The 27597-nt window shown below is 40.4% G+C and overlaps 2 protein-coding genes and 1 non-coding gene across 3 annotated transcripts; 2 read left to right on the forward strand and 1 right to left on the reverse strand.

Moving 5' to 3' along the window:
• Window positions 1-2101: 2101 nt before the first annotated feature.
• On the forward strand, window positions 2102-17578 carry eif4g2b (eukaryotic translation initiation factor 4, gamma 2b). The gene is made up of 21 exons (XM_051383613.1): window positions 2102-2186; window positions 2821-2929; window positions 4845-4910; window positions 5473-5598; window positions 9355-9457; window positions 9622-9753; window positions 9924-9990; window positions 10096-10247; window positions 10444-10554; window positions 10775-10957; window positions 11354-11495; window positions 11820-11983; window positions 12100-12213; window positions 12693-12821; window positions 13035-13139; window positions 13596-13811; window positions 14158-14416; window positions 14594-14798; window positions 15046-15254; window positions 15465-15586; window positions 16071-17578. Exons 1-21 carry the CDS (start codon window positions 2102-2104, stop codon window positions 16134-16136), a joined length of 2865 nt encoding a protein of 954 aa, XP_051239573.1. The 3' UTR covers window positions 16137-17578.
• LOC127353972 (small nucleolar RNA SNORD97) lies at window positions 12439-12606 on the forward strand. The gene has a single exon (XR_007881408.1). It is a non-coding gene; the product is annotated as a small nucleolar RNA SNORD97 (small nucleolar RNA).
• Window positions 17577-27579, reverse strand: LOC127352901 (uncharacterized). The gene is made up of 8 exons (XM_051381729.1): window positions 27221-27579; window positions 25326-25466; window positions 23023-23223; window positions 21335-21522; window positions 19168-19381; window positions 18722-18820; window positions 18572-18639; window positions 17577-18474 (listed from the first exon to the last, which is right to left on the reverse strand). Exons 1-8 carry the CDS (start codon window positions 27485-27487, stop codon window positions 18315-18317), a joined length of 1338 nt encoding a protein of 445 aa, XP_051237689.1. The 5' UTR covers window positions 27488-27579; the 3' UTR covers window positions 17577-18314.
• Window positions 27580-27597: the final 18 nt, after the last annotated feature.

A 27597-nucleotide genomic window follows, 5' to 3' on the forward strand; every position in this document is an offset into this window, starting at 1 on the left:
GCCCTTGGCCTAGACTGATTTCGACTCCAAACCTAGCAGTTGTGGATAAAGTAAAAATGAAGTCGGTTATAGGCTAACTGTTCAAGACTGGACTGTGATTGGTAGTGGACAGTAGATTTATTTCAACACCGAGCTAGCAGGGCATGAGCAAAAGGTCAGCCGTTCAAGCCTCCTGATGCCTTACGGAAACTCAGGGTGGGTTATTTATGGCATTTTGCGGACTTTTCTGAATATATAGTGAATATGGCGTGTATAGCCTGTTTTTAGGTCAACCATTTTTCTTTAAAAGAGTGAAAAATCTACCAGGAGTAGTCTTTTACATTGTATCACTACATATCTACTTGTTTTAAGAATTTTTACTGTAGTTTTTCAGATGATAGTGCAGTAATCCGTTGTTTCGTTACACCATGCAGACACTCATTCCCAGATGATTCCTGAATTAAGGGAAATAGGGACTGGGAACAAGTTAAATTAACTCCAGAATAAGACAAGACAAGGAAATGTTTTTTGCAGCCTATTCTGATATGCTTCCCTTTAAGGGATGAAAATGCAAAAATTGACTTCTGGAAACACAGATATGGTAGACAGTTATATCTGTATAAATGTTACTCACACACATAGTATACACAACCATAGAATGGGGCTATATAGTGGGCATCTTACTGATTTGAATATATATATATATATATATATATATATATATATATATATATATATTTACTGTGTATACCAATAGTTCCTGTGCAAGGACAATAAAATATAAGCACAGAAGTTGCTGTGACCCACTCCAGTTACCTTTTCTGAACTGATTGCTGGCTGAAGATTAACACAAACACTGAAAAGCAATAGACTGGTTTTGAATGACAGTCACTTGATAGAGAGCCAATTATCAATTTTGGACTATATAAAGACGGATGGAGTGACTTCTCCAGACAGAAGTGAAATGTTTTTGTGCTACATGGCCAAATAAAAGTATGTACAGTGGAAAAAAAACAACACAGGACTGTTACCATTATTGAAACTTCTGGTCCTTCACAGCTAGGGTCTGGTAAGGAGGATATAGCCAACCTTAACATCAGAAAAATAGTGAGACAATCAAATAATATGATTCAAACAAGTGTCAAATGCAAAATGAAAGTTAGAATATTTAAAGGTATATAATGCTCATTAATAATAGGGCTTATTTTTTCCCCACCACATTCTCAGTTTATATGATAAATATAAGCAGGATGTTGACATATAAGCACTATTGCCCACATGTCTTTATTAAGAATGCGTCTTCTTTTAATGATTGGCTGGGAAGGGAAATAACGGAGTGTGTTCTTTATAATATAATTGCTTTATCTCGATTATACATTATATCCTTTCCTGCACTGCAGATGTTAAATTGTGTGTCAATCAACTAAAGGAGGCGGCCTCTTTTGTGTCAAGATGCCTCTCATTGGACGAAATGTGCTACTGGAAACGCCTTAATAACAGATCTTTCTTATGATTGGCCAGGATTGACATGGCAACAAAATACGTGACCAATGCAAATATTGGTGACTTTTCTGTCCCCATCAAGCTTCCGAGCACTCTACCAGCTAGCTAACGCAACAAGCCAGGCGGCAGGCAGGGGATTGATGTGTGTGTTAGAGCGGTCACTTTTCTGCTTTTTGATCACCTGATATCCGTCGCAAAACCCGCTTTTCTTTACATCTGTCTTATTTCTTCTTTGGTAGTCACACAACAATATAAAACTGAAGTTGCTTTGGTAAAGGTAAGGCAGATTTTTCCCCCCCCTTACAAAACCGCACCGGCTCTTCCAAAATGGCTTCTGCTAGCTAGCAAGCTAATACTAATGTCTAACATCAGTTTGCTAACTATAGCATATTAGCTCCGGAGCCGGCAGATAGCCTGTTAGCTTACCGATGGCTCAGCTGATTTACAGTCAAGTAGAAAACGGCTTCGTCGCCTAGCTACGCTCAATTATTATTAACGGAAAGACAAACTCAGCAGTGCATCCTCCAACCGCCGTTTAAAACGACGAGTATTTATTTAACGGGATTCAGGGCACGACCACATCAAACCTGGCCTTGAATCCTTACGTTAAGTCTCAGCCATGGTGGGATGGCGACACAAGCACAATCGACCAGAAACACTAGCGGCTAACCACGCTGCCCTGCCCCATTTCCACCGCTCCAACGGTACCGTCTACGCTAGGTGTGCGGGCTAACTAACGCTAGTCCTCCCTCCGGAATAAATGGCAAACCAGCTGCTTGCGTCTCGGATTAGACACCCACACTGCTCCGATGTAACCGCAAACATGTCCTCTTCATATTAAGGTTTACACCGCCGATTGAACCCACTGTGAGTTGTATAAAATAATTGTACGCAAACGTGGTAAATATCATACTTATGTCGTGACGTAGATAACGTATGGATTTAGCAACCTAGCTAAGTTAGCTCATTTGTTAACGTTAGCGTTAGCTGGCGCAGCTTTGCTTTGTTACAGCAGAGCGAAGGCGAGCACAGGTTTCTACGGTTTGGCATTTGATGTCATTGGACCAAGCACGACCACCAACACTCACTGTTTGTAGTGTGTAACCCATTGTGTTTTATAATGCACCTCAATAAGGGTGTTGCTTTGATAATAGGGGGGTTTTCGTTGGTTGGTAGGCCTGTAACAAAGACCTGAACTGTTTATCTGATAGCTAACGTTAAGTTGGTTAACTCATAGTGACATGTTAAATGTCTGGTTAATATGGTTCCGGCTGATGATGTAGCTAGTGTTTAAATGTCTGACAGTTACTAATTGCACTCCCTTTTTCTCTTCCTCAGCACCGTTTTCCCCATCCCTTCCTATTATTCTTATTCTTTTGAGTATTCTTCATTGTCAAGCCGCCAAAGTGGAGAGTGTGATTGCAGAAGGGGGTGCTTCTCGTTTCAGGTAATAAACCAAAGTCTGTACAGTAAATACTTAAATGGATTTTTTTTTTCTTCACGGTTAGCCCTCTGCTAACATTTTTGGCAGGGACTTCCGGCCTTAAGAACAAAGCAGGATGTGGGAAAGCTCAAAATGGCTGTCAAACCCTTCTCTTTGTGAAACCTTTTGAAAAGTGGGGTTTGGGTACACATAATGAGCCTTAAGAAGGTTTCTGTCCTGTTGGTTGTATGTTGTTGGAGTCGGCACACACCTAGTTCACAGTATACACAGTCACTGTAAACAGGATGTCTCACATCCTGGATAAAAATGTCTAAATTAGGCTTCAAATGCTTGGTGATACTGTATGTTAGATGTAAAAGTCAGTTTGGGGCTTTAAGGTTGTAGTTTTATAGTGCACCTACAGGGTTCCAGAAATTTCTATTTTCATGTCATAAGGTAGTCTGTTGTGTTGATTATGCAAATGTTTAAAAAATGCCTTGAATATAACCTCACGAGGCTCACAGGGGCCCTGGATTTACAATAATCAGTCCCAGTCACGAGCCATTAGGCTGTTTTGACTTTAGGTGCAACCCATTGTTGTGAAAATGTGAGCATTAGTAGACCATGTCTGTGAACAAATAGCAGCAGCAGAGCATTCAGTGTGAAAAATAACTTGTTCTGCTTTTCCACTAGGGGTGGGTAAAAATATTGATTCATCATTGCATTGCAATATATTTTTTCCCAATTCAATATCGATTCATTAAATCCTCTGAATCGATTCAAGCCCCCGGCCAGTGGGGGCGCGGTGAGCAACACCTTTGTGTGATTTGCGTTGTATGGACAGAGGCCGCACTTGATCACACAACAACAACAACAACATGGCGACCGAAGCAGGTAGCAGCAGTGTTAAACCAGCGGCTTCAACTTTAAAAGCAGACGTTTGGAGTCATTTTGGATTCCAGTGTAAACCCGGAACACAGGAAATAGACCAAAGTAAGGTAGTGTGTAAGCTGTAACAGGCAGTACTAAAATACTGCAATAACACAACAAATTTGCGCAACCACTTAAGCCGAAAAAAGCCCTGGTAAAATAGAAAAATGAAGCAGCAAAAAGGATATTGAAGGAAAGTAAAAAAAATTGTTTGAAATGAATTGTTTTGAAAACTAACGACAACCTGTTAAAAGAAAATAAACCATGAGCTAATTAAACTGCCCCACTACTTAATAAAAGGTGGAAGTATCACAACTTGTAATTGACATAACACAAATGAATGTGCTAAGCAAATACCCAGCGCAAACACAGTGTGAAATGTGAAACAGTTCAATATAAAGAGTGTAGCTTTGGTTATGTGGAAGGCTACATGCAGACTCCTTGGCTTTGTTTCACTCAGTTGACTGAATTGTGCATTAATGCACATGCAATTACCTTAGATGTACTGCATTTGGTGTTGCTCTTTATAAACACGTGCATTGTTCTTGAAACTGCATCTATGGCTCTCCTGCAACCGATTGTGACACTCGAAAACACATCATACAATGTTTATCCATGAAGCTGTTGGCCAGGCCAAGCCATTTTAACTGCTTAGTTTCTAGTTTCAAGTTATTTTGTAAAGTGATTGGTTTATAGTTTTTTTCTGGTAACTGACAGTTGTAACTTCAATCTTTTTAAATACAGTGTTATAACTGTTATAATATGTTTAATGAAGACATTGTATATCCATTTGTCTATTTGTATTTTTTTATATTATAGGTTAGGCTTCTAATTTTTTGTTGTTTGTCCCTATGGGTCTTCAGTGTAAATAGTGTAAATACAGTTTGAATGAATTAATAAGCAATACAATTAATCTTGTTTTCTAATGAGGTAAAGCTAAAGGCTCATTCCATCTCGCGCATTGTTGCGTGTACCTAATGTGTTCCCTTCCTTGTGTTTGCTTCTACAGTGCTTCTTCGGGGGGAGGAGGTGGTAGGGGTGCACCTCAGCACTATCCCAAGACTGTCGGCAACAGGTTTGTCATTTAGCATTTTTCATTTCATTCAAGACTAAATGTATAGTTGCCCCCCCCACCCCCCACCCCCCCACTGCAGTAAAAAAAAGTGGACAGGGAGAGGCCCTGAATACCAGGAAACTTTGATTTCCATTTCCAGAAGTCCGGTAACATGTCAGTCAACTGCATGTTTACCAACTGGGCAATCTATGATCATTTTGCAACAAAGGGTAACAAAGTAGGAAAGTGTTTAGAGGCTTAACATTGGCAACAAAGCACTCAAACTTGTGAGGAACAGACAAATATTAGTTTCACTGCTTGCGATGATAACAACTGAGTTTTATTTAAATGAATAAGAGGATGAAAAAAGGAGGTTCTTATTGTGAGTTGGACTGGTACGACAGACAGAGCTGGCAGTGCAGCAGTTGTAGTATGAAAGTGCATTCACATGTAAAATGTGTATTGTAAGCGGTTTTGTGCTCGAGCAATACCTGTATTGCAAGGGCATTTGTGTATTTGTTTGTTCCAGCTGTGATGATGTCTGATTGTGTGGTACTCAGTCTCTCTGTCTGTTCTTCTGTAGCGAGTTCCTGGGGAAAACCCCAGGGCAAAGCGTTCAGAGATGGGTTCCTTCACGAAGCACTAGACGAGATGTCAACTCCAGCAACGAAAAAGAGCGACATGATGCAATCTTCAGGAAAGTGAGGGGGTAAGGTTCAAGGCTGTATGCGTATTTATTTGAATTACTTAATTATCTATCCCCAGTGACAAGAGGCACCTCTTTTGTTATTTCCTTGGGATGCAAGAATTTACTAAAACCCATCTGATCAACAGTGAGTGTGGTCTGGCTTAGAACATTTCTTTTGGGACTGCCAGTATAGGTCTTCTGAAGAAAATGCCAGTAAATGTTTGAACAGTTATTTGAAACATTGTTTTGGACAAAGGTGACTGGATTTGAGGTCAGGTTGATTTTAAAGGACCAGTGTGTAAGATTTAGGGATCTATTGACAGAATATGGTGTATTCATCAGTAACACTTGAAAAAAAGAAGCGTTTGTTCATTATGTTAAAATGAGCTGTTTTTATCTAGAGAGTGAGCGGGTCCTCTTCCACAGAGTTCTTCATGTGGAACTACAGTGTTTCTACAGTAGCCCAGAATGGACAAACCAAAGACTGACTCTAAATGGGGCCTTTCATGTCTACCATAGGTTCTCCTACACACTTGGAAGGGGAGGGAGAAGTGGGGGATATTCAGTTGGTTGCAGTCTGCAGCCTCACGGCTAGATGCCACTAAATTGTACACACTGGTCCTAGCTGTCAGAAAATCTAATTTCAGCCTCCCCTAAATGCTCCTTTTGTTCAGTCTTATGCTGAAGTTATCAAAGACACAGATCAGATTCCTCAATTTCTCCTCTGGGGATCAGAAAAAGCTCATCTTATCAGACGGTTAGGAAGTTTATCAATCATGTCTTGGTTGCACCTATGTAAAAATATTCAAATAGGTTTGATATTAAACCAAATATTGGACTGGTGCGGTAATACCATTCTTGAGTGAGAGTGGAGTTACAAGTCGAGTGTTTCACTATAAAAGCCTTGTTAAAGGGTTTCTGTTCACTGAAATGCTGGACAGCCTTTAATTTGAAACTTACTTATTACACATAGACACAATTGCCTACCATTATACACTATATAATAATAATATTATACTCTGTAGTCTCACTCAACGTCCCACTCTCAACACTATCTGTTACATGACACGAGTAATAGCCTGTCAACAATGAAAGCTACTGTGCCACAAACAGGCAAGGAGACTGGAGCTGCTCCTGTGAGCAATCTTGTGATCTATTTCTATGATGACAAGCACACTCAGTTTCCCAGTTACACCACGGAAAATACCTCACGTCAAAGCCTGCGGAATTTCACTCAATGAGCGTTGACTTCTAATTTGGTCAGTCTTCCTTAACCCAATCATTTTGCTTCAGAGTAAAAAACAGCTCATCTGTCTTGTCTGTCTTGTCGCTGCAACTCTGCATCGAGATTTAGGGAATTATTACTTTTAAAAAGTAGAAGGGTTAGTAAACATGTATTTCACACTGTGAGGGTTAAATTTTGAGTTCACGTGCACGCTGGACTAAGGAATCCTCACAGATGAACTACTTATACTACTAACACACAAAATAATTAGATGATAATTTAAAATAAAACGAGCGTGTTTGCAAGTCACACTGGTGCTACCAGTTATAAAATTTAGCAATAAAGTCTCCAAAAATGGTAGCAAAATAAATGATTGTTGGCTTTTTACTTAGCTTTCATTCTGTTGCATTACTGACTACTGACAAACTATAGCTGGCTAGCCACCTCGCTAACATAGCAAACAGATGTGATTATCATGAGGGACTTGACATGACGTTTGTCAGGGACAGGGTTATTTTAGAGCTTTTGGTGTCCCAGTTCGTGTCCCAGCAGGTCACTAAAGGGTCGACATCTTGCCTCTTTTTACAGTGACAAGTGCTGGCTCAGTCTGTTCAAGCTCGTACAACCAGAGCCAGAAACCGACCCAGCCCAGATCTCGCTTGATTGTCTGCCACTGATGTATTTTTGATACATTTCTTCATATACAGTTTGATGCATTAGTTCATACACAGTTGATTTGATTTTGTGAGTTCAATAGAGACGTGAGTGTTGAATTACATGGTTCTGCAGTCATTAAAATGGCATGTGCTTTGCTAAAGGCACTTAAGCGCTGTTCCGCTGTGTCAGGTGATGTTTACAAATACAAAAGCTGAGGAGATGAGAGATTCCTTCAGGAATGTAGGCTGGTGAACACCACAGCGGGCAGATGTTAGACCCTAATCTGAGTTTAGATTAATGAAATGAACCACTGCATGTGTACTCTATTTCCAATAATTAAGCCAGATTTAGATTAAAATGTAGTGTTCCGGGCGCCAGGTTAGCTCAGTCGGTAGAGCTGGCGACCCATATACACAGCGGCCCGGGTTCGAGTCCTACCTGCGACCCTTTGCTGCATGTCAATCCCCTCTCTCTCTCTGCCCCCCTTTCAGTCTCCATCTATCTTTGTCAAATAAAGGCACAAGCCAAAAAAATAATACTTAAAAATAATTTTAAAAATGTATATAATAATATATAATATATGTATTATATATCCAAATAACATAGGAAAAAAGAGCCCTCCAGAACATATACACCGGCAATAAACACTATGATTTATGCTGAGCTGCAATGTCTGGTTCTCTCTCATTATCATCTCGGACATGATTTCTCTTGTTGCTGACACGCCTTTCTATTAACAACACAATTCATTTCAGAAAATCAAAGAGTCTAACATGAACTCACACACTGACAGAATGCTGCGCTCTCAGTAAAAAGAATGAAAATGCTAATGTGGATAATGAGATTTAGTAAACAAAGCCTGTGGTTTTATAAGTCATTACTAATTTGCCCTGTTGCACAACAAAGCAAGTGATGCTGCAGCGTGTGTATGACTGCTTAGGTGCTGAAGAATTTTAAAAATGGTTTAATGGATACTTTTTTTAAAGACTACAGCTAAGATGTAATGCAATATAAAACAATAATTGATTGAGCTTGACTTAAAACAAACACTAAGCTTGTAAGAAGCTGTCTTGGTACTTGGTGTGTCTAATACCCCTGTCAGATGCTGCTCAGCTTTTTCAAGGGAAAATGTAGTTTTCTGTGACAAATGGCATACCTGTGTTATCAGTGCTAAAGAGAAAGGTGATGATGGATGTAGAGAACAGAAGAACTGTTCTGTCAATCCACTTTTCCAGCAACCTTATGTAGAATCTCCAGAGTGAGCACTGAACTGACCACTTTTTGTCTTGCCGATGTAATTGTTTGGTTTATGATTTTGATGTTTAAGGGTTATTTGTGAAAGCAACCTGCTGTTGGTGGGTACGGCTATGTATTTGCAAAAATGTGGCAATTCAATACACATCACTTTACAGGGGTTACGATTCAATATATTGTGATATATTGCAATACTGTAAGCAAGGCGATATATGTATTTAAAGAAAATAAAATCTGTCATTGTATAAAGAACACACCACCATACGCATAAAATCGGAGGAAAAAAACTTTGTGTGATTTGTATTTATCAGAGTCAGTGTGTAACATCCAACATCATGGCCCTCAGTTTACGATTACAACACTGCTGTCTGGTGGTGTTTCTTAGAATTGATACAATATCATAAAACAAAATATTGCGATACTACATTGTTTTGATTTCCTACACCCATATTAGTGGGACGGTTGCAGAGTGAGATGTTTTTTTTAACTGGATTTAATTTGTTCACACTCAGGCACTTTATCACATATGGAGGAAACCTTCTGGACAGCATTATGTCATTAAAAGATCTTGATCTTGCATAGTCATACTAACCTGCTCATCTTGCCTCCTCTCCCTTCGCCTCTTGTTTTTATTTTTCTAGCATACTCAACAAACTCACGCCTGAGAAGTTTGACAAGCTATGCCTTGAGCTCCTGAACGTGGGCGTAGATTCAAAACTCGTCCTTAAAGGAATCATCTTGCTGGTAAGCGTATGCTTGGCTTGTTTTTTTTCTTTAGTACCCTGGAGATTTTTCATCCATTCTTGGCAGGCTGTGCTGAGTGACTCATACCCCTACACTACATGTTTTGATGACCTGAGTGGTCCCTCTCTTGTCTCTGCCTTCTCTCTTCCCTTGCTGTGGCTTAGATTGTAGACAAAGCCCTAGAAGAGCCGAAGTATAGCTCGCTCTATGCTCAGCTATGTCTGCGCTTGGCAGAGGACGCACCAAACTTTGATGGCCCTTCATCTGAGATCCAAACATCCCAAAAGCAGAGCACAGTAAGTGTGGCTGTTCACATCCTGCTGGACAGTTAAATAAATTTTTAAGCCTCGGGTATATTTGTTCCCTTCCTTTTATAGGGAACACGCTTGCTTTGATGTGCTTTGCTTTGATATTTCTTGTTGAACTACATCCAACCATTTGGTAATGATGTTCTTGCTTATTGTAGACCTTCAGAAGACTGCTGATTTCCAAACTTCAAGATGAATTTGAAAACCGCACCAGAAATGTTGAAAGTAAGTTTGTGCTTTTGTTTTATCTTGTAAGAGGTTCAGACTCTTTTTCAGCTCATTTCACCATAGCCTATCTACAGCTAACGTCTGTTCTTCCTTTCACTCCAGTCTATGACAAACATGACAACCCTCTTACTTCTGAAGAGGAGGAGCAGCGTGCCATTGCCAAGATCAAGATGCTTGGCAACATTAAATTCATCGGGGAACTTGGCAAGCTTGACCTCATCCATGAATCTATCCTTCATAAGTGCATCAAAACAGTACGTGCATTCTCTTGTTTTTTTTGTGTGTTTGAAATTCACATCCTTTAAATTTTTTTGAAGACATGGTTTCTCATTTTGTAAGACTGCACAAGAAGAAGAAGGAAAAACTACATAAATTCATTAAAAACCAGAGTACAGTACCTCATATGACCCCCTGCATTCCTTTTCCTCAATCTTTTTTTTTTTTTTTAAGCTTCTGGAAAAGAAGAAGAGAGTTCAGCTCAAGGATATGGGGGAGGATCTGGAGTGCCTCTGTCAGATAATGAGAACAGTGGGGCCGAGACTCGACCATGAGAAAGCAAAGGTAACAGCTCCAGCCTTTCATTGCACCATAACCATCTGCAGTGGCTGTATATGGCTTTATGTCACATTCAACACAGTCTTCGCAAAAACGTATGCATAACTTACCAACCAGTTCTGTTGCATGCTGAAGTGAAATGCAAAAGCTTGACTAAAGAACTTCTAGACATCTTGTAAAAGGTCTCTAACGTTAACCGCTATATGTCTCTCCACTCTTTCTCCAGTCTTTAATGGATCAGTACTTTGGCCGTATGCGATCCTTAATGAACAACAAGGAGTTGCCTGCTAGGATCCGCTTCCTGCTGCAAGACACAGTGGAACTTCGAGAAAACAACTGGGTCCCCCGCAAGGCTTTCATTGACAACGGACCAAAGACGATTAACCAGATCCGTCAGGATGCAGTGAAAGTGAGTCAGGTGAAATTATGGTGCTCATTGTTTAGGCCGCCCACATTTTGTGATGATTAATAATTAGAATCAGAAGCCGAGGTTGAGGCCATGCATGCGTGAAAGGGCTCCATAAATAAAGTTAAAATTATAACCCTCTCTCCTTTACAAAAAAAACTGTTTCTTTACATCAGCAAGCAATCGTATGTGAGGAGTGTGAGTCAGCAAGACATTGTCCTGACAATAAAGTATGCACAGGATGCAATTAAGTTTACGGTTATATAATAATGATGTAGTTGAGTATGTCCTTAAGAGCTTAAGTTAATGTTAAAAATTCAAGTTGAGTTCTGGATTAGACCTGTAAGCATGTTATTGGACAGCTTAATGACACCAGCTCCGTTCTGTGTCTTCCTGAAGGATTTGGGTGTTTTCATCCCAGCACCCATGTCTCAGGGGATGAGGATGGACTTCTTCCTGGAAAGCCCCTTCATACCCAACAGAGTGAAACTGGACAGGGAGACTCTCGGGGGATTGGCCGACATGTTTGGACAGATGCCAGGTATGGGCTGTGTTCCTTGGTGCCATGACCCTTGAAGCCACATCTCATCGTGTTTTCACTGCATTTGCATGTTGTTAGTTATGACAACTGGGCTCACTTTTTAATTCCAGCTGTCATTATAAAGCTCTTTAAAATGTTTAATTTACCGTAAGAAGAACTCCTTTTTGAAGTTGTTGGGGTGGTGGTGAGCTTAAAGTGAAACAAAATGTTTTGATCTGTTTTTCTTATGACCCATTTCATATAATACTTCAGTGTTTCTCTTATTTCCATCCACTTTGTGTAAAATCTGTACTTAACATCATGTTTTGTACTTTGTTTTCTTAGGCAGTGGGATTGGAACTGGTCCGGGGGTTATTCAGGATAGGTACTCGCCCACTATGGGACGCCATCGCACCAACCCGCTCTTCAACGGCCACGGTGGCCACATCGCCCCTCAACCACAGTCACAGTTCGACATGGGGCCAAAGTCTTTTGTTAAGTCCAACCAGGTAATCCCAGTGGACATGAATACTGGTCAGGCTATCTGCGAATGATATTTCTCTGCAAATCATGAAGTCACAAGTCACAAAAAATGATCAGATATGCCCACGTGGCTCTTCAATAGGTTCAGAACCAGCATTTCCTCAACCAGAACCAGAACCATATGGCCCAGCAGCAGGTCCAGTCCAAGGACATGCCTCCACGTTTCAGCAAGAAAGGACAGCTAAATGCAGATGAGGTAACCAGAACTAGTTGTATCTGGGTTTGCAGGATATGGCCAATAACATCCTAGCAGTTATTTTGATGTGAAGTGTAGGCTACTAAACAATATATACACTTATATACACACATACATCTGTGGTGGACCAACACAGATCTTTTGCAGTTGAGATATTGCAGAAGGCCTAATCACAGTAGCATTACTGGCTATATCGTGCAGTTCTGCCTGCTTGTCTTTGTCTTCATGCCCAGTGATTATAAAAAGACGCGTTATTCTGAGGAACAAAACCTGCCACCAGTCTTTCTTCTGTCTTTTACTCTGTCTTTGATCTCTTATCTTCCTCCACTCCCTCTCTCTTTTTTTCAAACTGGTAGCTGGTCCGCTGAATGCGATTATGAGATATGAGGGCATGAATTTAGCTAATACACAGATTTGATTGAAAAAGAACACGACTAATCCTATTGGATGTTCTGTGTTCATGACTCCTGGCCCCACAGATCAGCCTCAGGCCTGCTCAGTCATTCCTCCTCAACAAGAACCAGGTACCCAAGCTCCAGCCCCAGATCCCCACCATGATGCCTCCCAGCGCCCAGCCTCCTCGAACTCAAACCCCACCTCTGGGACAGGTAAAAGACAATCCCTTCTCACAGTTTCCCACTAGGGTAGTTTAACTAACATAAACACAGATACAAAAATGTGTTAAAGGAAAAGTATTGAACGAAAATCATTTTATGTGAAAGGGGGAAAAAAAACCTGGCCAAACCCAAATCATCATAAAATGTTATGGTTTCATGGTGCAACTAATCTCTGTATTATATTCGCTTGACCTTTTGCCTCAGCCTCCACAGCTTGGCCTGAAGACCAACCCTCCGCCCATCCAAGAGAAACCTCAGAAGACGAGCAAGAAACCACCTCCTGCCAGGGAGGAGCTGCTTAAAATGACTGTAGGCACAAAAGAGAAATTATACCTTCCACTGTTTTCAGTCTAGAGTAGCTGTAATATATAAATAATAAACAATGATTGAGTACGGCAAAGTGAAATAAGGAGGAATCAGCAATGCAATAAAACCTGTTGCCACATCGTACACTTCCTGCTGATAGCAGCAGTCAGTTAGACTAGAGAATGATCAACAAATCTTCCCAAATACATCTTGAAGATTGTGCTGTGTACTAAGACGTTAAGTCAGAGACTAGAGAATTATTGACTGCTTATTTGTAAAAAGGAGCACCTCTGATTGTGACACATGATTGTGGTGCTACCTAAAACAATTAGAACCAGAAACATGACCTCCATATCTGAGTAGTCACAGCGGTTGAGAGCACAAATCAATTTGCAGGTTTCCTACTCCGTGTGTAAACCGGCCACGGCTCATTTCTACACGCTTACATGTTCATTTCAGGAGGCGATCATGACTGAGTACTTCAACAGTAAGAACCTGACTGAGGCTGTAAGCGGTGTGCGCGAGATGAGGGCTCCCAAGCACTTCCTGCCAGAGATGCTGAGTAAGATCATCGTGTGTTCCCTGGACCGTCCTGATGAGGATAAGGAGCACGCGAGCACTCTGATCCACACACTTCGCACCGAGGGCCTCATCACTGGAGAGAACTTCATGCAGGTACGCACATCCAACATTTTATAGCACACTCAGATTAGAGTGAAACGAGTAAACCGTTATTGTTTGGAAGTAAAATTTATAAATGACAAAGACATAGTGGTCCTTGGTTACAGTAGCCGCTAATGGTCTCCTCTAGCAATAATTACATCTATTAAATATCAGGGGTTTGCTTAAAAGGGGAGGAAAACAACCATCTCACTAATTAATTGTGACATTTTTTAAATTACAATGAAATGCCCCTAGAGGCTGCTGTAATCAGTCTTAACATACATGTCACTGATGAGGCCAGAAGGGGGGCTGCATCATTATTCACGCTCTGCTATTTCCTCCCACTTGTGCCATTCAGGCTTTCCTCAACGTCCTGGACCAGTGCCCTAAGATCGAGCTGGACGTGCCCTTGGTGAAGTCCTACCTGGCCCAGTTTGCAGCTCGGGCCATCATTGCAGAGCTGTTGAGCGTGGCGGAGCTGGCTCACCCCCTGGAGAACGGCACCCACTTCCCCCTCTTCCTGCTTTGCCTGCAGCAGACGGCCAAGCTGAAGGACCGAGAGTGGCTCACAGACCTCTTCCAGCAGAGCAAGGTCAACATGCAGAAGATGCTCCCAGGTACTCCCAATACTTTCTGCCTCTACCCGTTGTTCACTTAGCCATTGATGAAGTCGCTACAGGCATAACTATTCCAACACCACATCCAGCAGATAAAATACCTACTCCTCTGCCCAAACACATTACACTGAGGCTGTTGTGACCCCCTCTGAATAACTGACCTGTTCTCCACGGCAGAAATCGATCAGAACAAGGACCGCATGCTGGAGATCCTGGAGGGGAAGGGCCTGAGCTTCCTGTTCCCGCTGCTGAAGCTGGAGAAGGAGCTGCTGAAGCAGATAAAGGCAGACCCCTCTCCACAGTCCATCTACAAGTGGATTAAAGACAACATCTCTCCCAAGCTTCACACTGACAAAGGCTTTGTCAACATCCTCATGACCAGGTAAATATACACCAGATATCTTTCAAGTTCATTTTGATGAGCATAATACAAAAGAAAAAAAGTTGTATTTTCTCATTTTTAAAGATATTCAGTTTACAATTACACTCTTAAAGAGTGGGAACCCTGAAATTTAGGTATACAGGTAAATAAAAACAGCCATGGCTGTTTTTATTTACTGGAAAGGTGTATAAATTCAAAGAAATGGGCCTTTCATGTAATTGACCATTGTCTTCTGATGTCTCCCCAGTTTCCTCCAGTACATCTCCCTGGAGCTGTGCATGGCGGAGAGCGACGAGCAGCTTGCGGCTCCCTCCAAAGAGCAGCTGGAGCAGGAGAAACAGCTGCTGCTGGCCTTCAAGCCCGTCATGCAGAAGTTCCTGCACGACCATACTGAGCTGCAGGTCAGCGCTTTGTACGCCCTGCAGGTGCATTGCAACGCCAGCGCGTTCCCTAAAGGTACAATAACCCCCCCCCAAATGATGGACAGTCTGCAAAATATAGATGTTAGACATAGTTTGTCCACCAGAGGGTGCTGACAGCGCCACCATAGATCATAACAAATAATTTGGTCAGAATTATTTGTTAGCTTTTGTTGCTAGTAGAACAAATGGCTTGTTTTTAGTGCAAACATTATTTAACGTTTTTTTTTTTTTTTTTCACTCAAAGGCATGCTGCTGCGCTATTTTGTCAACTTCTACGACATGGAGATAATTGAAGAAGAAGCCTTCCTTGCATGGAAAGAAGACATTACCCAAGAATTCCCTGGAAAAGGAAAGGCCTTATTCCAGGTACAGTAATGACATCACACAGATTCAAAGATCATAACAATAACTAGCACAGGACAGTCTTTCATCCTTCCATCTCATCCATTCTGCCTGTCAGCGTATTGGAGCGCTCCTGGCTAATGGTGATCCTTCGACTGAGTGTCATTGACACCTCCTAGAGAGGCGTCACATCTAAAAATGTCAGGAGAAAACATATAAGCAGCATATTTTGTATAGGTGTACCATCTTTATAAATGAATCAAGCACATTAAGAAGAGAATTCATTATTAATCAGTTCACTGAATTCATATCTACCATCAATATAGTGATAACTTCCATTTAGCTAACAAATACACTAAATACTTTTTTTTTTTTTGTGAGTCTGGACCGACCTGGCTGTAAACTGCAACTTGACCGGCCGGTGAAGGCATACAGCTGTGGGGCAGTCATTTTAGTGATGTACAAATTGATTTTTTCAGTTTTTCACTTTTTGTTTTCCCGCCTTCAGGTCAACCAGTGGCTCACCTGGCTGGAGACGGCGGAGGAGGAGGAGTCAGAAGATGAAGCCGATTGAGGAAACCAAGCAGAAGCATCCCGACGTAAAAGATCGACCTCATCTTTATTATTACAGTCGCCTTTCCTTTATTATTAAACTCCATGCTTAATTTAACCACTACCACGTGGCAATCAGCTGCTTCTGTCTTGCAAATATAAACCGAAAGCTTGTTACCAGTAGGGCCTCATGTGTTACCACCCGTACCATGACGATAGGATGAGAAGCATCATTTGACCTGTTGCCTAATGGAAGTTTGATTTTGGATCTGTGTCCTGATCAGCTACATGAATTCTGAAGTCTGGAGTGGCTCAACCATGTGTTTTTTTTTTTTCTTTTTGCTCTGACTGTGTTGAGTTTGTAACGTTTTACTTTTTTTTTCCCCCACTGTATTACATGTTTTCCATTTCCACTCAATTCTTACTGATTTGAACATTTCCCACTAGGAAACTGCTTTATTTAAGAAAGTGTAGGATTCCCCCCCCCAAATAAGTGAAACAAGTGCTCCTCTTCACTAATGCTAGTTAAAGACACAAGACCATTAACAAAAAGGTTTTTGTCAGTGACATGCTTTGTGATCTTCTGTAAGGGCCCGGCCTGGATTTCTTTCCATCATGCTCATGTGATCCTTAAAAAATCAAAGACTAAGTGATATTCAGCCTTTGATTTAGAAAGTATAATGAATGGCAAGGGGGCCCACTGAAGTGAGAGTGAAGCATAAGCTGGCAAGACTAAATGAATTAAGGTGCGTGTTAAGTCGACCTACAAACCAATCCCTTTTTTTTGTGAACTGTCCCCTTTTTGTTGTCTTTTATTACATGAGTGGTTGCAATACTCATTATCCTCCAAATGTTACAATATTTTAAAAGTTGTAATCATTGGTGTGCCGCCGTAAACGTTTCAAAGTTGCCTGTGTTTCTACCTCTTAGTTAGATGGGCTTTTGTTTGTTTGTTTTTGTGCTGGGATAATGAAATCTACTAAGAAGAACCTAGATCCCAAGCACATGCTGAAGTATTTGATTTAGTCCTGGCCTAATTGCACGATAAATTCACTGAAGCAGTCTTTTCCTACAAAGCTTCACACGGTTTACAAATATTGTTTGAGAACAAAAAAGCTTATTTTTATTAATTCGACAGCTCAGCATCCTCTTTGAAAAATGTACTTGCTGAAAGATGTAGGGGGTTTCCTCTCGCCCAGTGACGGTGCAAATGTGGCCTGTTAGGAAAAAGAAACGAGTACATTTTGTTTTTCTTAAATTGGCAAAAGAAAAGCCTTTACATAAGTTATCCCCCCCCCCACTAAAATAAGTCTAACAGCTAAATAAATAATAAGCAACGCTAAGAAACAACTTTTAGCCAAGAATTGTAAGGCAATGGATTTGGATCAAATTGTAAGGTATTCAAAATTATTGTGCACCTCTATTGCTTTAATGTCAATAAAGTCCAGTACATGAGCACCAAAACTGTTTGTCACTTTTATTTACATTACTTTCCCGCACATATTCAAACTCTGCATCAAAATGATCACACCCTGTTACACACATTCACATCTGGAACGAGCACAATCTGATCATTGATCAAACTGCCAGTCTGAGCGGCTCCATGGAAGCGCCTGGACTTTAAATGCCTTGCTGAAGAGCTTGTGGAAAGTAGTGGAGATGGGGACAAGTGTATTAATTTACCAGTACCATATATCTCTTTAATCATTATTCAAATTAGTTCCTAACTATATCCTTGAATGTCATCACACAAAATCCTGAAAGTAATTTAAAAGTACTTGAAATTGACATTCAAATGAGTTTGCGAATGCAGTTACAGTCGCTCATTTTAGTCAGCCACAGAAACAAATGTGTAACATACAAAGCAACCTGTGTTTTGGAAGTGTTACCACTGGTAAAAATGGTAAAGAGCAAGTTGAATAAGAAGCAGATGGCTAGTTTTTGAGATGTTCTTCAGCTGAGTTTGAAGAATGAGGAAGACGTCCCACTGTGTGAGTGGAGGCAGGAGAAGTTGATTCGGGCTCTGTAGTGATAGACATGTTGGACAAGGTGGACCTGGGCCTGGAGGTTTGCGTGTGTGCCGTGTCATCTCAGCATTTTCCTCAGTCACAATCTGCTCTGTGAAAAATCTCTTCCTGCTATCATGATCAAACAAGGCAGGTTTCACCCTTCGTCGCTATGACAAATTGTTAATTGTTGACTATTCCTGGTCAGTTGGGATCCAGAAGTAGTCCACCACCTTCCTGCTTCTGCGTTGAGGGGCAGAGTCGGGTCGCTCTCCTCCGAAGGCGGGTAGCTCATCGAAGTGACTCGGACCCAGATCCCTCCCCATGTGTGGGGCAGAGACCCTTAACATGGTCCTGAGAAAGGAGAAATTAAAAAATGAGTGAGTTGGAGTTTGGAGATACCACCTGAGCACATGGTTAGTGAAGTTTTCAGCTTCTTGCACAGCATTACCTGGATGAACTTCTTTCAGGCTCTTCGGGACTGGACTCTGAGGTGGAGATGTACACAGGGTCTCCCTCCTGAACAAAATCTTTCTTTATCAACAACCTAAACCTCAAATTGTTAGATATCTTCATAAACACAGCTGTAGAGGCATCTCACCGTAAAATTTCTTGGGTTGCCATCTTGATTTTTGAGGATTTTCACCCTTTGATCGCTTTCTGTCATACAGAGGAAATAACTCTTGATGTTGGCCTGACACTATTGGAAAACAAACATAAGATGTTGCTTAGAAATGTATTAACCACAGACTTGGAAATAAGCTTTAAAAATGTAAAGAAGGAAAGGAAGAAATGTCCATTGGTACAGACTGTTTTAATGAAAGCATGTCATTCATGAGTAGCAGTGTTTGCAAGTGTGTAATGACAGTGAAGCCCTTCAGGCATATTTCACTAGACTTTGGTGTGAATCAGACTAAAATCCAAATCAATCCGAGTTAACCAGTTGGATGACTTCTTTTTTGTCTCTTTCAAAGAACATGAGTGTGTGATGTTCGGTAGTAGGGAGATGTGATGAACAGTAATGGATGTCTGGGTCATTTTTCTCACTGCTTTGTTCTGCCTTAGAGCTTTCAGGTCCTCCTGAGCTCTCAACCTGTCGGCGAGCTCCTGGTGCTTCTCCCTCCAGCTGAGACACTCAGCCGTTCTCTCCTGCCTCTCCTTCTCCGCCAGACGCCTCTCGGCCTCAGCCTCCCGCCGAGCCTGGTTGGCCTTCTTGCTCTCCTCCTCCGACGCCATCGCTCTGCGCCTCGAATTCACCTCACTGTTAACACAATGCTGAAGTTACATTCCAAAAAATCTTATTTTCTCAGCCGGACTGCAGAGAAGTTGTTTTGATTCCATTTCTCACTCTTTTTTGCTATTACATTGGCCTCAACTGTATTCATTTCCTTTCCATTTTTATTCTCCTTTTTCCAGTCACCTGACTTCTGTTTCTTAAAGAACTTCAGTGCAACTTCAGTCTTGTGTTTTTAAAGCGATATGTACGTCTTTACTGCACTTGCTTGCCTGAAATGGAAATGATAAATTATTCATTTAGCTTTCATGTAGATACAAAAACAAGAAACATATCAGGCAGTAAATCAAAGCAACAAAACTATTTAAGATGGAAATTTAAAACTCTTTGATGTACATAAGATAAATATATATAAGCACATCTGGATTCCCGATTTTTCCTTTGAAGAATCACACAAGTTCACTGACACAGCACAGAGACCACCTATACTCATGTCCGAATGAAGGCGAGGAAGTGTGATTTAATGAGGCTTTACCTTGTGTAACCTTGCCCTCATCATTCGAAGATGAATGGTTTTTGGTTTTCAGTTATGTTTACCGTGTGGCTACAAACTAGGCACCGAAAATTGACAAAATTGAACATACACAAAAAATGCAAAAAAATACATTTTTAACAGCATCATCTGCTTTGATTCTTCAGGTTTTTGGTGAGCAGCACTGTTTAGAATAGACGTGCAGCAATTCATCAGCTCTGATGTTCTTCTAGTGTTACAATTTATGCTCCTGGATTTACACTCAGCAGGAGAAAATATGTCCGTTCTGCTTGTTGAAAAATTAGACATTAAATACTTATACAGTTGATGTATGACGCAGCACTGGGTGGGCCAAAATTGTAGCACAAGATGTATTATAACCAAACTGAAAGAATTTAAAACAATAAATCACTTAGAGTTAGATGAGGCTGGACCCTCCCTATCCTCTGACTAAAATCTCATTAATGCAATTTCTTTTTATGGTGATACAGTTATATAGTTTGATGTAATTTGATATATTGCTTCCTATGGGATGAGTACATTCCCACTATGGTCTTTGTTAATTAGGGGCTGCAATCAGGTTTGACATTCAACCTTGCTGCGTATTTCCTTAAATTTTTATACAAGAAGTGGTGGGAGACAAAACCTCCCTCATCTGGTGCCCTTGACATTGTTCCAATTTGTAACCCTGCAAGAAAGGTACTGCATAAATTAAGTTTATTAATGTTTATTAGAAAGACGGACTACTCCACTTTTATTTGTAGACTCTGAGTAGCTTTAAGTGCTACATACATTGCTGTAGTGAAGAGTTGGAAATCTCTCATAACCAGCTGAGATTTGGTGTACACCAGGGCTCTGTCCTTGGTCCTGTGTAGTTTCCCTTATACACCACATGCGTACTCTCTGAAGTGTCACTTCAAGGGTATTTGTTATCATTGTAGAAAACAGTTGTATGTTGTTAGCCATAACAACTGTGTCAGCATTTCCTAATATATTCCTGCCCCCTCTTGACCAAAAATTTATCAATTCAGCTTTAACTTGAACTATGAAACCTGAAAAGTGTGAAAGACCTTTTATGAGCAACAATTTTAATTACAGTTTATTTTGAATTAAGATACATTTTAAGTCTTTTCTTTTTCAGTCTTGTTTGTCTTTTCTTACTCTGCAAACAATTAATTTATGTTTTAGTCTTTTTCTCACTTTCTCACGCCTTTTAACCATCTTCAGTTTCTCTGCTACCTGATTTACTTATAAATTTACTAATGAGTACACCATACCAAGACAGAGTTACAGAATGAGAGAACTAAAGTGCATCTGTAACATCTCAGTTAGTGGGGATGGGATGTTGCAGGCCTAAGTAATGGTATTTTTATGTGAGATTCCTGCCTAGTGCAGCTTTAATGTCCAAAAACTTACTTTTGGTACACAAACCCATGATATATACCCACCTCTCTTTCAGTTGCACATTTTCCTCTGTGATCTGCCTCAGCTTGTGTCGGAGGTCATTCCTGTCTCCCTCCAGGCTCCTGTTCTCCTGCAGCAGGGCCTGTTTCTCCCCAGACACTCGATCCAGCTTCAGCTTGGTTTCAAAGTAACTCTTCTCTGTTTGTGCTAGGGAAAGCTGCAGATCAGTGTGCTACAGAAAGAAAAGGAGGATGCAAAATGAATGTCATGGGTCATAATTGAATCGATTCAGTCCACTGATAATGTTATATCCTGTTTATGCCCTGGCTGATTCGGGGATATTGATGCTGGTAATAAAGAGAGGGGACTCTATTGGAACACTGTGCTAAAAATATTTGTCATCCATTTTGGTTAAAGAGATGTCATCCGCAGTTCATTGCTCTGCTCATCAACACATAATTAAGGAAATGATGAAGATTTACCATCATTTCATTAATTATTTTTTCCCTATTTCCTCTCACCCCATGATCTGGAGAAAATGTTTTCTGTTCCTTAACTGGCTTCAAGATTACCAAAGAAATCTTACTGTTTGTTCTTAAGATTTTCAATAGTATGGCCATGTGTTACATTTTAAACCTTTCATCTAGGTCTCATCCAGGTCTTTGAGGTCCTAAATCTGTTAGTGGTTACACTTCTGAAATACAAAGGGGTTCCCTGGTTGTGATAATGAACAGTCTACCATTTGGAGAGTGGAGTGCCCTCACAATTTAAACCTTTCAGTCCCGCCTTTATGGCCATTTGTATTTTTTTAGCTTTAGCATATTTACCCGTTATGTCCCTGTGTATGCACCATACCTTTGTTGCATGTTTTTACACTTGTACCTGCTTTAAAAATCGTACAGTTCTGTCTGTGGCACTCAAACCGATTTGTTCCTACTGAGGAGGGTTTTTTTAAAAACAAATCACAAAGATATATAAATATAGTTTTATTTTTAAAATAGGCAAAGTAATTTCCTGAAAGAGCTGGGCACTTTAGTTTGTGGAAAACAGTACTCAAACAGCAGGAAATAGTGTTTTTGAAATTTGTTTTGGAAGTATTTTCAGCAGTGGATTGATTCAAAATTGGTGCTCCACTGAGCATCTCCAGCAAGATAGTGTATGTGGGACTGACTCAAAAAGCTTTGCCCAGTGTCATCATAATGAAGGAACATGTCGCTTAGTGCAACAGTGTGGCTCACTGATGTGTAGCTTTTGGACAACAATGGAACTCGCACAGAGGAATAGAATATATCAGGCGTTGGATAGACAATACTTGTTAGTAGGATTAGTTAATTGTTGGTTTTGTTTCTTTTTCATAAGATTTGTTGAGAATAAGAAAAAAAAAACAGAATTATTATTACCAGCCTTATCCTTTAAATGCACTTTACAAAGTGACTTGATTTACTGATATTTACTGTGTGACTGTTTGTTTAAGGTGTAATTGATCAAAATTCCATTCAACCAGAATTAATTCTTATGCAAACTTTTTATCACTAAGGACTTTTACGTCAGTGAACTGCTGAAGGTGTAACCCACCCTGATGGACTGGAATGATGGAGCACCCAAGGAGTACATTACATGTTGTACTATAGTTACTAATTGCTGCCTCTAATTATCTCCGTTCTGTCACTCAAAGGCATTAAGATCAGCTGACAATATCTGTGTCAGACTGTGTGTGTGTGTGTGTGTGTACCTCTTTTTTGAGCTGCTGCAGTTCTTCACTCAGGTGGCTCCTGTCAGCCTCTGCTACCTCCCTGTCCCGCTGACATCCGAGGGCCCGAGCCTCAGCTAGGGCCCTGCTCTTCTCTGCATCCCCTCTGGACTCCTCTGCCTCATCTGCAGCTCGTGAGCACAACGTTGCCCTCTGCTGGCTCTGATACAGCTTCTGCTTCAGCTGATGGGGATCAGAGTGAGAGGTGGGTGTATGCTGTGGTGACTTGGTCAGGAAACAGTAGAGCCCTGCCTTTCTTTCTAGATGTAATATGACCCCCACCACTCAAAGTCAGAATAGGGGTCAGCAGCAAGCTGCTATGTGGCATGAATGAATGTAGGTTAATGGTAGTACATGAAACTCCTTTATAAATTCATGTAAGATCACTACCATCATGAGACAAATATAATCCTAAAATGTATACCCATTATATATATTTTCCTGCTTATTTTATTGCTGCACCTTTTTTTTAATGCTGTTTGGCTTCTCCTGTTTAAAGTTTCTATACTGATATTGCCTTTGCTGTTTATATCATTGTCTTTTTGTTACCATATAAAGTGCCTTTGAGTACCTTTTAAATCATATAAAAAAAGCTATTTTTATTGATATCATTATTATTATTATTGATATAACTCAAATGCTGTCTCCTTCTAGTATTAAAGAGGCACATCCATTTTTCACAAAGTCAGTTTACTAGTCATGTTCTGCTCAACCTCTGAAAACAGTTGTATACATGTCCTCTGGGGCTGTGGAGGAGCTTTGCAAGTCCATGAAAAATCATCCCTGTTGATGTCATGGTGATGTCATCAGGGTTATCTCAGCTTGGGCTGCAAATTTATAACAGACGCTTGTGTTATAAACTGTTAGTGTGGAGACACTGGAATTTACAAGGAATGGCAAAGATGCTATTCGTTGCATCTCATCCTCTCTACACAGAGCTGAGGCAGCTCAGGAGCACTTTCAGCCACAGACTGATCCAGCCCCGAGCCTCAAAGCGCTTTGGAGGCTCATTTGTACGATCAGCCATCTGACTCCACAACGCCACAGCACCCAGTACCTCCAACCTGCACTGATTAAGACTGTTTTAACTTTAACCTTCTTTGCACAACTCTTGCACAAACTCCAACTTTCAACAATTTGCACATGTACGGTTTAGTTAACACTGTTTAAATATGTTTGCACTCCATATCGCTTGCTTGCATACTGCACATAGTGTATATATGTTTATATCTGAAATATATATATATTTATTTTTATTTTCTATTATATCTTTTATAATATTTTTACCTAGTATTCTTTATTGTAATTTTTATAATGATATCGATTAAAGGCAAACAACCCGCAAAATTAATTATTAGACATATCTTCATGAAACAAACAATTAATGACTAGCCATATAACTACCAGTTTTTGAAAGCAGCAACAGCATCATCAAAATATTCTCATACTGGTATATTGATATGGAGGTATTTTAGTTTTGCTAGCACTCAGCCTCATATCAGTAACATCCCACTGTTGTTTAACCTTTTTTCATGTAATTACAGCAAACAAATAAGAACACAATTAAGATTTCTACCCCACGTTATGTGCGTTTCCATCCACCTGTTCTCGTTCACATTTTCAATGTGTGCATATAACAAAGTGGAAATGGTGACAATTTGATAAAAACCTCAGAATATTGCAACAATTTTTTCATGCTTGGCTGAGATTTAAATGTCAGTGAGTTGTTCAAAGCAAAATATGATACAGTACAGTTGAAATCACTTAAACGTCCACTGAAGCTTCTAAAACTCTTGTTCATGATATCACATTTTTCATGTATAATTTGCTGTCACTGTACTATTTACAGTTTCATAATTGCTTCCAGTTAAAACTACAGTCTTCAACCTTTAATGGACGTGTGTATGGCTCTCTGCATAGCTGTGCATCTACATGCATTGTGAGGGCAGATTTTCGGTCAAATCTGTACTGTTTTCACACAAACAGCTGCCAAGTGGTCTTCTCATTTGTTTATAGTAATGTTACCTCCATTTTTATGTACTGTATTGATAATTCCAAAAATGCAGAAAAAATGAAACCTCCAAAACTCATGTTTGAATTTACAAAATAGAGTTTAATTAATACTGAAAGAACATCTTTGACTGCCTAGCTCACAGATCATTTCTTATGTTGGTTGGTGGGTGGATGTTTTATGAAAACCTACATCTTCTTTTATTAGACCTCAGGGGATGCAGACCTTTTTTATCTCTTTACTGATGCACTGTTGTAAACTATGTCCAGTGTACCTCTTTGACTTGTGCCTGTAGCTCCTGGTTCAAGTTCCGGAGGTTCCTCATGGTCAGCTCATTCTCTGTGCGCATCATGATCCGCTCCATGTGGATCTCATTTGATAGGTACTTGTTTTCCTTTCTCAGATCCTCACATTCCTGAGGAAGGTTTACATTATCATTGACATGTGTGAAAAACACAAGAGACTCATTCCAAAGGACACAAACTCATACAGTGATGGATTACACAAAATTAACCAAAAACCTCCAAGGATGACCTTTTGTTGATGACTTTTATGACATAAAGGACAACCTCTTTTAAAGTGAATACAGTGCTTTGAAACAGAACAGTTTTGTGACATCAAAAAGTTCAGACTTCAGGACACCAGTGCCAGTAAGAAATCCATCATTCCAACCATCAATAAAACTTGTCTTCACATTTATTGCAAATAATACATTTTTAATGTCTCACCATCACTTTTACCATTTTAGGTTATGTTATATTTTGATGAACATTTAAATTCGTAACCTAACTAAGCTAAGGCTCTTGACCATAGAAACAGCAGTTTAAATAATTTTGGTAGTTTAGAAAAATAGTCTCGCCACAACATCCTAGGATACAGAGAACGACTGCCTACAATAAAGCCGCCCCAACGCTGCCGTTAAAAACAGAATGGCCTCCATGTTGTAAACACTTAACATCCACAACAGCAGGAGTTTAATGTGAGTGTAGTGCTTCATATCAGAAACGCTATGGGCTAGGAGCAAGGTGGCTCAGTGGTTAGCACTGTTGCCCCACAGCAAGAAGGTCCTGGGTTCAATGGGATTGCTGTTTGCATGGGTTTCCTGACTCCACTTCCTCCACTGATTTAGATCTGGAGTTGGTTCTTGGGCGCTGTAAAGTGGCTGCACACTACACACACTACTCCTAGTTCTTTGGATGGGGTGAATGCAGAGGACAAATTTATCTATACGTCGTACTGTGTATGATTGTATAGGTTAATATTAATACATGAGGAGGCACTAAACGCATGAATGGCAAATAAAAGGGAGATTAATTATATAATAACACACAAAATATACAGGTCCAGCAATTCAGAGTGGAGCAGGTGAAGGTGGAGCTATGGATGGTAATACTTAAGCAAATGCAGCTAAACGCTCACTTCCATGTCAAAAACAAAAAGAAGAAAAACAAAGAAACTCTCAGTTGCTATCTGTAGTGATTTTACACATTGATGGTTAAGTTCAAATTCCAAAACGCCACGTTTACGACTCCTTTGCCGAGGCTGTGAAGTTTCCCGACAAAACTGACAGTTGCAAGTAGCATGACCACAGTAAATCCTGCAGAATACATAAAACCAGTCTGGAACGTATGCTTGATAACTACACTGCATGTGTTTGGGGCTGAATGCATCACATCTGCGCTTGAAAAACATAGCCTTATAAATCTGGCCCATGTGTCCTTGTTTAAGTACTTTAGGAGACAAGGAGGCTGCAAATTGTTTCTGCTCACCTGCCTGTAGCAAGCTATCAGTTTCTTTAGAGAATAACATAACAGAATAATAATGAAAACAATCTGCATCGGTGCTCACAGCTACAACTGTTAATATTTATTTGACATTTCCAGCTTTCTGGCGACAGTGGAGTCGAGTAACCTATATTTTATAAATTCTTTAGCACTCAGTCTGTTATACCTGTTTCGCAGTTATGTTTATGAAATAATGTTAGCACTGTGTCCTGTGTGCAACAGTCTTACATGACTTCTGACACTATCCTCATCATTTTAAAGAAATTAATAATAATCGTGTGAATGAAGTCAGAATTGGGAAACTGGATTCTTTAAAGTCTGATGATGCTTGTATAGCCCGAAGACTGATCCAACACACCTCCACTCACCCTCTCTTCCTCCTTACCTTCCTCTTTCTGACCAGCTCTCCTTGCAGATGGTTGATCTGGACGAAGGAGCCATTGGAGCTGATGGCGCTGACCGGCCTAACCACCCTCACAGGCCTCCTGGACGGTCTGGAGAAACCTTTGACCTCTTCTGCTGTCCCATTCCCGAACCGGCTTCCTCTGTTAACGTTGCTGCTGCTCATGGAGAAAGACTTGTACAGACTGTCATCTAACGAAGACTCCCTAGCCATCTGCAGGTCTGTGTGGGATTTGGCTCTGAGTGACATTTCAAAGCCAGAACAGTGCAGTTTAGTGAAAAATGTCACTTTGCGGTAATTGTGATGGTGCTATGATGCACAGGGAGCTCCCGGTTGGTGCTCAGAATATAGGCGTGTGA

Source organism: Dicentrarchus labrax, unplaced genomic scaffold, assembly GCF_905237075.1.
Source record: "Dicentrarchus labrax unplaced genomic scaffold, dlabrax2021, whole genome shotgun sequence".
Classification (NCBI taxonomy): Eukaryota; Metazoa; Chordata; class Actinopteri; family Moronidae; genus Dicentrarchus; species Dicentrarchus labrax.